The following is a 15,269-nucleotide window of genomic DNA, read 5'->3' as shown; positions in this document are numbered from 1 at the left end:
GGGGCCCACCGCGCTTCTTCAAAGGGCGATGAGGCCGCCCGCCTTAAAAGCCCGGCTGGGGGCGGCGACGGGGCGTCCCTGGTAGCCCCCAGTCAGCGAGTTGTCCCGCTCGCTGGGAACAGGACCCGGCCTCTGATGCCCGGGCTGGGAGCAGTCCCCATTCACTGAAGAGCAAACTGCGGTCCCAGGTGGGAAAGTGCCCTGACCCTGGACAAGCGAAACCAGGGTTTTAACCCCCGTGGCCTGGGCACAGTCATGTGTTGGCTGGGGCCAGTTGGCATCCTCTCCAGTGAGCAAAAGGGAGCCCTCTGCCCCACCCCCGACTCTGAGAAGTCCCTGATGGGGGCACAGCCCGATAAGGAAAAATTCACCCTGGATGCTGAGGTGTCCCGTGATGCAAACCAAGGCAGCCCCAGAAGCCTGTCACGCGGGACAGGGGAAGAGGGCGGTAGGGTGCAGGAGCCAGTGATGCCCACTGATCCCGGCCGGGCCCCATGTGCCAGTTGGGTGTGTGTTATGTGAGGGGCAGATTAGAGGGGGAAACACTCAACGAAGACTGTCTCTCACGGGACTGGACCGCCTGTGAGGCAGCCTACAGGGTGTGGAGTGGGGATGCCTCCCTGCAGAAGGCCAAGGAGTGCGCAATGAACCAAAAGAAAACCTGATTTGGGCAGGTGAACTGGGCGGGCATAGGGCTTCCTCACCTTCATTCTGAGGTTGGGGTGTCTCAGTGGATGGCCCGAGTCTTCTTCCCACAGAAGAGGGAAACTGCCGCAAGGACCTTAAGGGGACCATAAGGGGTCCCGCCACTTGCTCCCCTCCTACAACCTTACCCTACCTCCTAGCTAACCTTTGTTCCTTTTTCGTTGGTTTGGATCTGCCTCAGTGTCCCAGCATGTCATGAAGCTTCATAATGCTAGTCATGGAATATTCTAGAAAGCTGACCTGTCCAGAGAAAGCCCAGCCCAAGCTGATGAGGGGCAGTTCATTCGCTCTGCTTCAGGCCGTCCCCACGTGTGGCACTGACCATCTCTTCCACCGCTGTTTGGGCCCACGGGGCTGTGATGGAACATTCTTCAGTCTCCCCGTGGTGCATTAGACCCAGGGTGGAGTCACTGCATGTTTAGCTGTGGTAGGTTCCTCAAAACAGTTTCCCCAAGTACTGGCCCCAGTTGCACTCCCAGCAGATGTGTGGGAGGATCCTAACAGCCCATCCTCACCCCCACATGGTACTGCCACCCTTGGGTTGTCGCCCAGCGGGTGGCACACAGGAGTCTTCCATTGTCACTAATTTGCACCTCTCTGAATGAGGCTGAGCATCATTTTCAAAAGGCCCATTGACAGTTTGAGTTAACAGACACCATCAGCACTCATGGCACAGGACTTAGCTGCATTTTACAGCAGGACAACTGAGGTAGGAGAGGGAAAGTGAAAGGAACTTGCCCAGGTCCCCATCTGCTAGGGGTCAGACTTGGGAGGCCAACCCTGCAGTCTTTGCTCCCAATTTGTGTGTGCCACTCCCTCCCGGGCAACCAAAACCCCAGCACCTGCCTGCCTGCCTCCTGGACGTCTGAGTCATGTGCACTTGGATGGGGCCCTGCTGTGGCTGGTTCAAGTGCAGCAGGTGGAGCCTGTCCTCTGAGCCTCACTTTCCTCATCTGTGAAATGGATGGCACCCTCCATCCGGCAGGTGCCCCACCTGGAACCCCTGCGTCCTTCTGGACACCCCCTCCCTCACAACCCCTACCTTCTCCAGCCTAGTGTCTCTTCTCCCAGAGGAGAAGTTATCCCAGATTCCAGCTCTTCCCTCCATCTCCATCTCCTGCTAATATCACTTTCTTGCTACTCCCCAAGGAGCAGCAGCAAGATCTTTCAAGCTGGAAGTATGATGATGTAATGCTCACGGGTCAGGCAGGATGGTCCATTCTAGGTGGCCACAGGCCCGAGCATGATGAGGAAAGTGGCCTGACTTTCAGGAGACAATATTGCAGATTATCTATAGGACTGTGGACAGGCAAAGGATTTCTTAATAACCATGGAATAATTAATAGTCATAAATGTTTAAGTGAGACATTACAATAAATAAAAAGGGGGAAAAATTGGGTCGATGACCTTCAAATTGGTTATTTTTGTTAAGAGTAACAAAGAGCAAACAGCAAGACAAGCCAGAATTTAAAAAAAGATACTTGCAGTACACATGTATATTTGACAAAATATCCGTGTCCAGAATACAGAAGGGACTACCAGGAATCAATAAAGGAAAAGCAGCAACCTGATAACACGGGGAGAAGTCCCCAACAGGCAGTTAGTCGGAGAGAAAGTGGCAAAGCATGTTGTCGCCATGAGCCCAGTGTGGTGGGTTCCCAAGTTCTGGGCTCCACTCTGGCCCTGGGACCCTCCCGTAACTCTCGCACCCAGCGCTTGGCAAATGTACGCAAGCGCGCATGCGCACGTCCTCAGTCCCGCCAAGCTCCCCCGCGCGCATGCGCACATGTCCTCACTCTGTCCCGCCATGCTCCCCTGCTACCTTCAAGGAGGGCCGGTCACCCTCAGTACAGATGGAGGGGCTGTGATTACCCCCCCCCCCCACACCCATGGTTGTGATTCATCACTCCTCACTCCATATCACAGAGAGGGGAAATGAGTCAGCACGCTGCTTGGGCTCTTCCTCTCTGGGTTTCCTCTCCGGGTTTCACTTCTGCTGGCCTGATGAAGATCAAGGAGGCACAGGAGTTTGCTGGATGATGTGGAGCGGAACCGTTTGCATGGGATGTTTGGGGACAGGATCGTGCAGTATCTTCAAAGCAGTGTTCTTGCCACTGGGGTAGCTTCCAGGGCTGCTTCTGCATTTTAATTTTAGGGTACTTTCTTGCCTCACCAGGACAGGCCCCACTGCCGCCGGGTGAGGAGGACACTAGGCAGCCTCAGCTCCCTGGGGGACAGCTACTTGTCCCTAGCCAAAGCTGGGATTGCCCTGACTTCTGCCTGTCCCTTGGCCCCACTCTGGAACCACTCCTCACCAACTACACTCCTGCGCCAAGGACATGGAACCACGGCTTGGCCAAAAGCTGCCTTCTCACACAACTCTCCACGCAGTGGCCCAGCGGGATCTATGTGAGAAGGTGGAAACCACACAGCTGCATGAGGATGCAGAGCAAGGCCGGCCTCCAGTTTTAATCTCTGGCTCAGGTCAGCTCCCACAGCACACACCATCCCAGGAGGCCTGGAGGGGTTCATCCTGGGGCTCACAGCACAGAAAGCCTCTTGCATCCCATAACCCCAAGAATCAGCCCCTCAGGGATCAGGGAAGAAGCCCAGGTTTTCTCATTGTGCTGAAAACCCTTAGGCTGAAGTGGGGAGACTGGACCTGCTCACCCCGAATACAAAATAGAACAGTGCCCTCTGTACCCACCTATTTGGAGTCATAAAAGATCAGATGTGAAACCAAAGGTTGACATCTGTCCCCGAGTCTCAGCACACAGTACCCCCAAAGTGTGCAGGATCTAATAAAAAAAATCTCTCATCACAGCAGATACCAGAGAATCTTGTCTGAGATGCATGGTTACATACTACTGAGGCAACATGAATGTGGGGATGATCTGGTACAGATTTTAAGGCAGAGATCGTAAAAGATGCCTGGACAATCAAGAACATGCTTGAAAGAAATGAAAATACAGTTCCAGCCAAGAAGGTGATGTTTTAAAGAATCAAATGAATATTTTAGAATTAAAAAACTATTATAAGCAGAATAATAAGCTGAATAGCTAGTTCCATAGAGGATAAAGGTGATACAGGCAGAAAAAATCTGTGAACTTGAAGATTAAACAATAGAAATTACCCAGTCTGAAAACCAGACTGAGGTCGGGGGGGTGGGGGTGGCTCAGAGACTTGTGAGTGATTAAAACAAAAAAATCTGATATTTTCATTATCCAAGTCCCAGAAAAGGAGGTGAAAAGAAGGTGGTTGAGTGGTCATAGTAAAACAATGACTGAAAATCTAAATTTGGCTGAAGATACCACCCTACTGATCCAAGAAGCTTAATGAATCCCAAATAGTATAAACCCAAAAGGTCTGTCAAAGACCCATTATTATCAAACTTCCAAAAAAGAAGACAAAACAAAAACAAAAACCGCCCTTAAAAGCAGCAACAGAGCAGTCACACCTCATCCCTGAGAGACTAGAATGAATATTTTAGAGGCTGATTTGCAGGATGCATGAGGAGAGTATTGTGAATTGTTCAGCAGCAGCGACAGAGGCCAAAGGTAGTGGAATGTCATTTTTAAATTCTGAAAGATACAATGATCAACCATGAATTTTATAACTTGCAAAAATACCACTTGGGAGTAAGGGCAGTCAAGACATTGTCACATAAAGGCAAAGTGAGAGCATGAAAGAACAGCTGAGATTCTCGATACAGGAAGAAAATGGCAGAAGAAGAAATGTTGGGACGTGCAAAAGAACACAGAACTGTGGGCTTCTCTGAGGCTTTCTGAATCACAATGGATGGTGGAAGTGAAAATTATGCTATTGTCTGATGTCTCTGTGTAGATGGGGAACATGGGATAATTACAGTATACAGGTTGGGGGGGGGCAAAGAATGTAAACAGGGAAGAGTCCTACAAGTCATTTATGCTGGTAAAAACTGGGCGATTCTCATGTCCAGACGCACAGTGTAATCCTTGGAGCCACATCTCCAAATCTGTGCAAACAGACACACTCAAAAACACCAGAAATAAACCTACACAGAATTCTAAAATATGCTGAAATAACCCACTAGAAGGCAGAAGCACACGGACAGGGAACAAAGAAAACAAAATAGAAAATGGCAGACTTAAGCCCTGACATATCAGTAATTACAGAAAATGCAAATAGCATGACTCTCTTTATAGAACAGTTGGAAATGACAAAATGATGGAGATGGAGAGCGAACGGGGGAGCGAGGGAGATGACCTTGAGGGACAGCCCGAGGGAGGTCTTGGTGGTGCGGCCTGTTCTGTACGTTGACCACGGGACGAGGATCCAGGTGAGCACAGAGCCTCAGCGGCAGGGAGCGGCTTCCATGTTGAACTCTATGTGGATGACGTGGGGGTGGGGGGCGGGGGGCAGGAGTGGGAAAGGGGGACCGAATGAAGGGTAAAGCGTGTGTGGGGCCCCTCTGTGCTACCTTTCCAACTTCCTGCAAATACATCATTATTGGAGATTAGAATTATCTCAGAGTAAAAGGTTCATTATCTCAATTGCTGCTTTTCTCCCAGGCCCCATTCGGCTGCGGGTGCCACCTCTTGGACAGAGCCACCTCTGGGGTCCCCCTGGTCAAGTTGATGGTGGGAGGCTTTGTGGTTCTGGCTGGGCCCAGCACAGAGCTCACAGGCCAACAGGCCTTCCACAGAGCCTGCACTGCCCCCCCCCTCGCCCTCAAGGTCTCAGCCTGCGTCACCTCTTCAGAGAAACTCCCAATTCCCTGGTGGGAAATCTCCCCAGTGGCATTCCCCCACCGAGGCTCACTGTGGCGGGAAGTCCCCTGATGTTTTCTAAGTGGCCCATCATCCATCATGGATGGGTGGAAGCCCATGGAGCCAGGGACGTCGCTCTCGTAAGCACAGCTCTGCATGCATGCACGACGCCCGTCCAGAGGGCTCGTGGCAAGCAGGCACTCTCTGTTCTGCTAACTACTTACCCTCACAGCTCATGACTTAAAGCACCAAGTTTATGATCTCCTGTGCCTCCTGGGGGAGGTCAATGGGCACAGCAGGGGAGGCCCAGCCCCTCCCGGCCACGCCTGAGGCCCTGACCCTGTCCCGGCCATTCCAGACCCGTGTGCGGAACCCCTGCTAGTAAAACCTTCCCGCCCCCCGCCCCCATCACAGCTGGGGTCTCCACCCCAAAGAGGGCAGCTTCAGAGGAAACATGGAGGCCAGTCCCTGTGGGTTCCACTCTGGACATGCCCCAACCTGTGTCTTGTCTGGACTATGGAACAAGTCGTGCTTATGTGGCTGTGAGACCTGAGGAAACATAAGGGCCCTCCAGGCAGAGAATCTTCCCCGAGGCTTCGAGCACCCCTCAACACCACAGGGGAGACTCTGAGACGGACAGGGTGACGTCCCCCAGAGGGCATGCCCAGCCTGCTGCAGCCCTGCTTTGAAGCCCCACGGGCCAGGCCGCTGCCCCCTCCCGCTCCCCTGCACGCTGCATCATAGGCAATGTGATTTCCCTAATTTACTGTGAGCTTTGCACACGACGCTTGTTCCCTCTGTCTCTGTGTAAGGTCACCCTCCTGACCTTACTCGGCCAGCCCCGGCCGGGGAAGCACTGGCCCGCCGCCCAGCCAGGAGCAGCCCGAGGGGCGGCCCTGACCTCCCTGTCGGAAATCACCATGTTTCTGGGCGTGCGTCTCCACTAGCTCAAAGAGGAGGCGTCGTGGGGCCCCTGGCAGGGACTGCAGGGAGGGTGGGTGAGACCAGCTGGGTCTCCTGTGTCCTGGAGTAGCCGGTCATGCAGCCTGCCCTCCCGAAGACAGGGACACACATCCCCTCGGGGCAGGCAGCAGAGCAGGGCTGTGGGGCCTGGGAAGGCAGGGCCTGGACACACAGCTGCGGGCTCCAGCCCCTCACTGGAAACCTCCAGGGCGGCGAGGGCTTCTGGAGGTTTCCAGAAGGCAAGAGGCAAACAGCACAGGTGACCATCAGAACACTGAAGAGGCAATCGTGTTTACTGTAATTTATATTTCACAGTTCGCTGCCTGGGCCAAACACCGTTACCTGTGTCCCTGGGCCCTGGCGGAGACAGCACACTGCATCAGGCGAAAAGAGTGAACCGCCTCAGTAAAAACCCGGCTTTACCTGGTCCCAGGGCCAGTCACCGCCTGACCTTCCTGCAAGGCTCACGGGTGTCACACGGCTGGGTCCAGGGCCAGTCATCGGCGGCTATTTCTTGGCTCCGCCTCCCCTCCCTGTTGGTCAGGACAGCCTGGGCAGCTCACGGGCCCACTGGAGACACGTGGCTGGTCGGAACCATAACAGGAGGCTCTCCCCAGCGTGACCCCCACGCCTTCCACCAGCCACGCTGGCTTCTCTCACACCAGAAGGAGGGGGCCCGGGGGGGACAGTCCCCCCCGCTGTAGTCGGAAGCCTTGACCTGGCGAGACATCTGGCTTTTTGGCTTTTAACACTTAAAACAGACCACCTAATTATTAAAAGATATGCTCCCGATTAAAACAAACACAAAAAGCCCAAGCTGGGTATTAAAGGACACACAACAGAGTCAGTCTCCCACCACTAGCATTCCTCTGGCCTCCTGGGGGCAAAAATGGTCACCAGCTGCCCTGAGTCCTGGCGGAGATGTGGGGACACTGTGGCAAGCAACTGCAGACACTGGGTATTTTTGCTTCTCTGTTGTCAAAAGACACCAACTCGACACCCTGTTCACACCAGTGTTGTCTTCTTTCCTCTTCCGATAGACCTTCGGGATCATTCCACGAGAGCTACCTCACAGCACTTCACTTTGAACTTGAGGCAGACTCACCCAGCACTGCGGCAGACACGCCCAGCTCCCCTCCCCCGTGAGTCACACTTCTGTGCACCGCCCCCCCCACCCCAAAGTGTGGGACTGGCTTCTGACAGCTAGCACAGGGCAAAGGTGAAGCCACGTCTCCCACGTGAGCACATGAGGTCATGCTAGCGAGTCCCTTGCTGGCTTGGGAGGGAGGAGGGCTGTGAGTCACTGGGCAGGGCGGGCCGGTGGCCTCTGTCCGACAGCCACAAGGGCGTGCGCTCTGCCAGCAGCAGGGGAGCTTGGGAGACGAGCCCGTCCTGGCCTCACCTTGACCACGGCCGCGTGAGACCCCGGGAGGGCGGGGCCCGCTCAGCAGCTCCGGGTTACTGACGTGTTTAAATGTGCAGGACGGGCGTGGCCATTTGTGAGGAAAGAAACAAGACAGAGGGCCTCTGTACCTGCTTCTCCCCCTCTCGGGGTGCCTGAGAGAGGCCGTGGTTTGGGGGGCACTCTGATGCACGGGCAGGCCGCCACTTACCCATTCCACTCCCCGGATGTTGGGGGTGCTTGGCTCCGTGGCTCCGTGGCTGCGTGTACCTTCCTCCTGTGCCGGTTAGACCACGGACATATCCTCTCCCTTCTGCATCAGCCAGGGGCTGACTTACTGTAGCTAGCGTGGGTGCTATTTAATTTGTAAGAGACCAAGCCGTTTCCCAAAGTAGTGTGATCATTTCCCCTCCCAGCAGCCCTGTGTGTGGGGGGGCCCCCTGGGGGTCTCCATGCTGACCCACACCTGGTAACAACTGTCCCTAAATTCCAGCCCTTGGCTACGCAGAGGTTTTTTTGTATTTTCCCTAATGAGTCATAGGATGCGGCGCATTTTTTCTTATGTTTATTGGCTTTCCCTAAGAGGTTTCTGAAGTCTTGGTTAGCTCTACAGCTATTTATTATCTGCCCATAAACCCTGAACTGGAGCTAGAGGGAAAGGAAAATTCTCTTTATGGGGTTAGAATCGGTGGGGCACTGCATGGAGCCCCAGAGAAAGAAAGGACAAAAGGAAAGACAGAGCCAAGAGATCAAAAGAGAGAGACCAGGTACCAATCACTGCGCCGGGGCTCCAATCCAGCCATGCCTGAAGCTGACTCTGGACTTTTTAATCCCTTTTTGCTTAAGTCAAGTGGAGCTGGGGTTGTGTCACTCGCTCTCTGGAGGCCTAGCTGATGGGGGGCCGAGGTGGAGCCTGGTTGGGTGTCACTGGTGCGGGCCCCAGTTCTCAGGACTCTGCCAGTGAGGCTCACCAAAGTCTGGGAAGAAAGTCCAGACGCCCCACCATTCTGTCTGCTGTGGTCTGCACCCCACTTCACCACTGCATGTGTTTTGAGGCTGAATAACGTTGTAATTGGTTTATGCGTTTCTTAGTCAGACTTCAGCAAATATGTTTTTCATAATTAGTTGATGTTTATTTAATGGGAATAACCAGCCCATTAAATTTAATGAGGCAGGTTATCAGGTATGAAGTGGAAGTGTTTTTCCTTAAGAGCAACCTGGGTCTGGTCGTGTGGGTTCCTGGGCCAGGGACATGCAGACAGCGGCCTTGTCTGGGTATGAGAACCCCCAGGGAGTTGGGGTTCAGGTGTGGCCCTTCATCATAAGGAACGGCAGCCCCCAGTCCTGGTGCTCCCGCCCACCCTCCATTGCACCCCATCCTGTATTGCTGATTTTATCTTGTCTGTCTCTTCTCCGAGCTCCAAGCTCCTGAGGGCACCTTTGTACCCAGCGCTAACATCAGTAGCTGTGCAAAAGGCGAGTAACTAACAGGCCCTCTTGCTGCTGTGATTCTCTGGGGCCTCCCGGCTGTGCACCTGAGTCCTGCCTTGCCCCTCTGCCCACGGCTCCCTCTAGCTGGCTTCATCCCCTCTCTGCCTCTGCTTGGCAAGAAGGGGAAAGCACTTTGAGGAGATCCGGGCTCAGCAAGGGGCAAACCACCAGGCCTGACGGCCAAGGACAGACCCAGGGCCCAGGCTGTGGAGGGCTGCGCCCATGGCGTGCTTGTGGGAGGCGATGACCTTGGGATGAGTTAAAAAAAGAAATTATTGCCCTCCCTGGTGGCGCAGCGGGTTAAAGCACTGCACTGAGAAACTAAAGCCACTTCCGCATGAGTTCGATCCCCGCCTGCCCCGGAGGTGACCACATGGCGTGGCAGACCTCTCCTGACCCGCCCGCTGCTCCCCTCAGCAGTGTACTTCGTGGATCTGCCTGTTCTGCTCCCCACTCTGTCTCTGGTGAATCCTCTCACCCTCCGCATCTCTGGCCTGTACCCCAGTTCTGTATGAATAAATAAATAAATCTTAAAAAAAAAAAAAAGAAATTATTTTTCAGGTCAGTTTAGAAAAGCAGAAAACAATGATTAAATAAAAAATAGCAAACAAAACACGCCCATAATGCTCCTCCTCAAAGAAAGACCACTGCAGGTTTTGGTGTCTTTGGGTACATGTATAATTTTACAAGTGCGCAGGTGAGATTTTTTTCCCATGCAAAGAATGGGCTCTTACTCAGCTATAAAGAGATGAAACCTTGCCACCTGCCACGACGCCATGGATGGCAGTGGCGGGGATTATGCAAAGTGAAGTAAGTCAGGAGGAGGAAGGCAACTTCTGGATGACTTCACTCATCTGCGGGAAATAGGAGAACAAAACAGAGGAACAGCCGAAGCTAAATCAAAACAAATCTGAGAAATCTGGCTGCAGAACTGAGGCCCCCAGAAGGGGAGGGTGGGCGTGGGAAGCCATGGGGGACGGGGCCCCATGGTCTGGGGTGAAGGCTGCTGTTGCTTTGCTGCTGGGTGGTGACATACATGTGAGGAGGTGTGAACCTACTGCCCTAAATCGTAAGCATCAAAAAACCCAAAAAGGCAGAGAGAATGGGTTCTTCCAGAAGGTACTACCTATTTGCTGAAAGCCACGTGTGCAGTTCGGGGGTCGGCCGCAGAGCCTTGGGGACGTGCTGCTTTTTATTGCCTGTGGCCCCTGGCCTTGGACACAGAGGTGTCTGCCATTGTTCAGTAGAATAAACAAGCAGGGGTGGACCAGACGAGTCATCACCCCCCTCAGAGAAGCCCTCCCTGTCCCCAAAGCCTGGACACCCTGGGTCTCTAGGGCTTCTCCCTGTTCATAGCTGACCCCAAGTGTCAGCCTCCGGCTAGACGATACGCTGAGCTGGGCCAGGCAGATCGTTGTCTCACAGCAGCTAAGAGGTAATCGTAGCTACATTAGCTCACTGGGTTTACCCGAACCTGCGGGATGTTAGCAGGGAGCACCTTGGGTCAAGACTCAGTGGTGAGGAGAGGGAGGAGAGGGAGCAAAGGGCAGGGGTGGGGGTGGGGTGGGGTCAAGCTGCCTGTCTCAGCTGGGCCCCCGCCCAGCACTTAGGTTGGAATTCCCTCTAGGTTGCTCCAAGTTGAACCTCCACACCCCACACCATCAAGTTAACTGGATCGAGCTCTCCCTGGTGGTGCAACGGGTTAGGACGCAGCACTGCAAGCTGGCCACAGCCACCACAGTGCCAGTTCAATCTCCCAGCCCTGGAGCTGACCCACATGGCCCGGCAGACCTCTCCTGACCCGCCCGCTGCTCCCCTCAGCAGTGTACTTCATCAGTCGGCCTGTTCTGCTCCCCACTCTGTCTCCGGTGAATCCTCTCAGCACCCCTGCATGTCTGGCCTGCACCCCAGTTCTGTATGCACAAATAAATCTTTTTTTTAAAAAAAGAGTAATTGGATCAACCTCTGCCAGCCCCCCAGGGGAGTGATTTGATGAGCTGGTTCTCTCCAGCCAAGGTTCTTTCCAGAGGAGAGGATGGGGTGAGGGAGGGCTGTCTGCGGGAGCTGGCCCTGCGGGGGACCTGGGTGGTGGGTCCCTGCACCCCCTTGATGAGCACTAGACACGAAGACTCCTGTTGTCACAGCCCCTCGGGGAGGCGGACACCTGCTTTATTCTTACAGATGAGGAAAGAGGGGCTTAGAGACTCAGGAGCTGCTCCCGCTTGCGGGGTGGGGGGCAGGGGGGTTCAGAGGTGGTGCTGAGCCCGGCTGGCCCCAACACCGGAGTCTCTGAATGGCGTGCCAAGCCGCCCTGCAGGGACAGAGCGGACACGGTGAACCGCCATGACTGCACACCTCTGTTTTCCGAAGATGGAGCCTCAGTGGTGCTGACCACAGCCGCGGCGAGGGCCCCGTGCTCCCCAATCTCCATCGCTGAGGGGGATGAGGTCACTCTGCTTTCCGTCCTGTCACCTTGCTTCCTGGATCCCAGTGCTCCCGGTCATGCTGACAGTGACTGGGGGTTTCTAAGTCTCCTGCAGTTGTCCCCATTCATTTGAAACGCTCCCCCCCCCACCCCCCCACACCTGCCACCCCACATGCTCTCCTGGAGGCAACCTCTCCAGCACTCTCCAGGCTTGCAGGCTTTCATTTTCTCTCCTGTCGCTTTTGACCAGCCTGGGTCCTTGCTATTGAGGGGATGGCTCTTATGAGCAACATACTGGTGAATTGGGGGGCAGGGGTGCAAATTGTTAGTTTTGTTTTCTTGTTTTTGGTGTGAGTCTGCACACTTGAAAAGGCTTCTGAGACATTCCACCAAACGTCCTCCTGAGTGGCGTGGCCACCTTGCCCACACCGGCTGCAGCACGGAGACCTGTGCACACCTGCAGTGACTGCACCCCTCCGCGCCCCACGCCCTGGACACCCACCCTTGTCCTGCGTGCCCCTCTCGGCCACCTATAGTGACCCGGGTGTCCTCATCCAGTGTGTGGATGAGGTGGCGGGCGGCTGGGGCAAGCCAATCTCGCGCAAGACATGAGAATCAGCACCAGGCTCACTGGCCCTTGACTGGCCACGCTGAGGGGTGGACTTGGATTCTAGGCCCAAGAAGAAGTGGGTGAGGATGCAGCAAGCTCTCCTGGGCAGATGTGTAAATCTGGGGGTGCTGGGATTTGGGGATACTCAGAATTGAGGGGGAGGGAGGGCTGGACGTCTGGGGTGGAGGCTCTGAGGCTGACCTCGGATTCTGAGTCAGCCGGTCCAAAGTGCCATGCGGGTCCCTGGCCCTTGACGCCCTCCTGTACCCACAGCCTTTGACTGGAGCATGGAGAGGGGTCCTCCTAGGGCGCCCGCCCTGGGCTTGGGGCCCAGCTCTGCCATTTGACCCCAAGACTCCCAGCAGCAACAGGTCCAGTTTGCTGGCACACTGGTGGCCCATCTGCCTCCGTGAGAGCCCCCTAGAAGGTGGGAGAATGGGCGCCACCCCGACCCTCTTCCGGCCGCCCCCGGCACAGAACGCGGCTGCAGCGTCAGGGAGAGGTCAGAGGCCAAGGCGCTTCATGCTCCTTAGGCCACCTTAGGCCACATGCCATCTTATCAGCTTCTGGCCACCCTGCATCAAAGGGACAAAGGGTGTGTTTGTGAGAATGAGGAAGTCTGCTCCCGGCGGCCTGGGACCCAAGGCCAAGGTGGACTCAGTTAAGTTGATGGAGGAGGAGGGCTGTGGTGGCCCAGTCGGCTGCTAGACTCCTCAGGCCATCGGCCCCCACGTGCTGAGGTCAGCGCTGACCACAGACCCCGAGGGTACCTGGCAGAGACACTCCGCTACATAAAGCAAGTTGTAGGCAAGTCTGGAGGTGGGGGGGGGGTTCCAGCTGTTACACCTGGCTTGTGACTGGCACCCTGGCTTCCCATCTGGGGTCCCCTGACTCCTGACTAGGGGAAATGGAGCTTCACAAGCAGTTTCTGCGTGAAGGATGTTGCTGATGTCACTTAGGAAGGCCAAGAGCAAGGTTGACCAGTGACCCCACTGGGCTGGCCAGTGGCTCCCCTCTGCACACCGCCTGAATATCTGTTTATTTGGTAAATGGAGCGAGAGAGGCAGCTCCCAGAGCTGTTTTCCCCTCAAGCAACATGCGGCTTGACTCAATGGAACCAGCTTGTGCTACCTGCCTGCGCTTGGGACACAGCCAACCACCACCCCCCACTTAGCCTGAGAAACGGGGCATGTGCAGAGCTATCAGGGCTGCAAAGCCTGAGTTAAGATCACAGGCTCTTAGTGCCAGATGGCTTGGGGACTCCCCAAATGAAATTTAACAGGACATCCAAGGTTAGCAGCAGAGTGACTGGGAGACCAGAAGCCGCACGCCTCCCCCTGCCGCCTCACACAGCTGGGCCAGGTCAGAGTGCATCTGGGTGTGGATAAGACGCCAGAGTGGGGACCCTGCCAAAGGTCACAGGCAGGTATGTGTGGAGCAGCCGAGCAGAGCAGAACCCAGCCGTTAACCTTTCCAGGAGCGGGGTCACTGCACCCCAGCGGGACACCTGCCGGCCCAAGCAAGCCCAGTCTCCTGACAACCTCAGCCCTAAGCCTGGCCCAAGCCCCCCCCACCCCCGCCCAAGCTCCCTGTGCCCTCAGGGCCTGCTCTGCCCTTGGTCCTGCCTGCTCCAGCCCACCTTCCCCGGAGAGCCAGGTGGTCTCGCTCTGAGGGACTGGACACCGCTGCTCCCTGCAGGAGACCCCGACGTCTGGGCCTGGCATGCACCCCTGACCCTGTGCCCTCTGCAAACACCCAGTTGTGGGGCCTGTGCCCCCGACCCCGAGCAGCACACCAAGCCGCGTGGCACCTGGGACCCCGCCCCGCCCCACTCTGCCTCTGCAGCACCACCAGCTTTCTGCCGTCGCTCCGTCGCTCCTGCTCCCTCCCGAGAAAGAGCAGCTCTCCCCTCCTTTCACATGGCACCTGCGCTGGGCGCCCTTCGGCCACTGCAGTGAGTTGGTTTCCAAGCCTGTCACCCCTGCTGGGCTCGGTCCTCCCTGAGGCGAGCGGTCTCATTCCGCCTGTGTCACCAGGGTCCAGCCCGGGGCTGGACACAGAGGAGGCCGCAGCGACTGTCTGTCCACCAAGCGACTGACTGAAAACATTGCAACGCTTTATTTGTTTTTGGACAGAAGCACGTACTATTCCTTAAGTGCGTGGCAGCCCGAGAGCAGAGGCGTCCGTGAGGCCCAGCGGGAAGCGGCTGGCTGTGGACTGTGGTCCCGTAACTGGTCCCGTCTTCGGGGCTCCCGTCGCTGCCAGAGCCGGAGGGGCAGATGCTCCTCAGCCCTGCGAAGCAGAACATGTCAGAGTTCAGTCACGGCCCTGCGCTGCGGGAGCTGTGCGGCCGTGGGCTCGCAGGCTGCCCGAGGGCGCAGCTGTCTGGGCAACCTGGGACCAGACCTGCTCACCTCAGGGCGGCGTCCACTCAGCACAAGTTGCACAGCCGCTGGCACTGGGCCTCTGCTCCTCAGGCTCAGCCAATCTACGGTGGCCTCACTGGGGCCTCCCCTCTGCCCTCTTAGCCCTTCAGAGTTCTAAGTGAGGCCACTCGGAGCGGGGGGGGGGGGGGGGGGGGGGGGGGGGTTGGACGGGAGGGGAACCTGCTGGAGGTGCTGCCCACAGCGGCACTTCCTGGGGCTCAGAAGGCACCCCAGGGGCGCTGGGCTCCCCCAGGGTGTCTCCCACCCCAATTCTCAACCAGTATGACTCTCGTACCTGCTTCCTGTGCCGCCCGCCTGGGGCTAGTGGCCAGCAGGAGTCCTGCAACCCTCCTGTGGTTTCCGCCAGGAGCCCCGTGAGGAGGAGGCTGGCAGGTGGGCAGGGGGGTCTGCGGCGCTGGCCGCTCTCACGCAGGGGCAGAGGGGGCGACCGAGGCCCTCGGGGGCCGGGTGGGACACGCTTCGCGAGGTGCGAAACACG

General features: G+C 56.3%; 1 protein-coding gene across 1 annotated transcript in view; it reads right to left on the bottom strand.

Annotated features, from left to right (window-relative positions):
- Nucleotides 1–14,439: 14,439 nt before the first annotated feature.
- The window catches only part of CHCHD6 (coiled-coil-helix-coiled-coil-helix domain containing 6), a 200,881-nt gene continuing 200,051 nt past the window's right edge, over nucleotides 14,440–15,269 (bottom strand). The window contains exon 8 of the mRNA XM_012732221.1: nucleotides 14,440–14,636. Coding sequence (XP_012587675.1) covers nucleotides 14,631–14,636 — 6 coding nt within the window. The 3' untranslated portion in view covers nucleotides 14,440–14,630. The remainder of the gene's footprint in view (nucleotides 14,637–15,269) is intronic.

Source organism: Condylura cristata, unplaced genomic scaffold, assembly GCF_000260355.1.
Source record: "Condylura cristata isolate star-nosed mole 26May11 unplaced genomic scaffold, ConCri1.0 scaffold00033, whole genome shotgun sequence".
Classification (NCBI taxonomy): Eukaryota; Metazoa; Chordata; class Mammalia; order Eulipotyphla; family Talpidae; genus Condylura; species Condylura cristata.
This window is presented reverse-complemented; position numbering and strand designations above follow the sequence as displayed.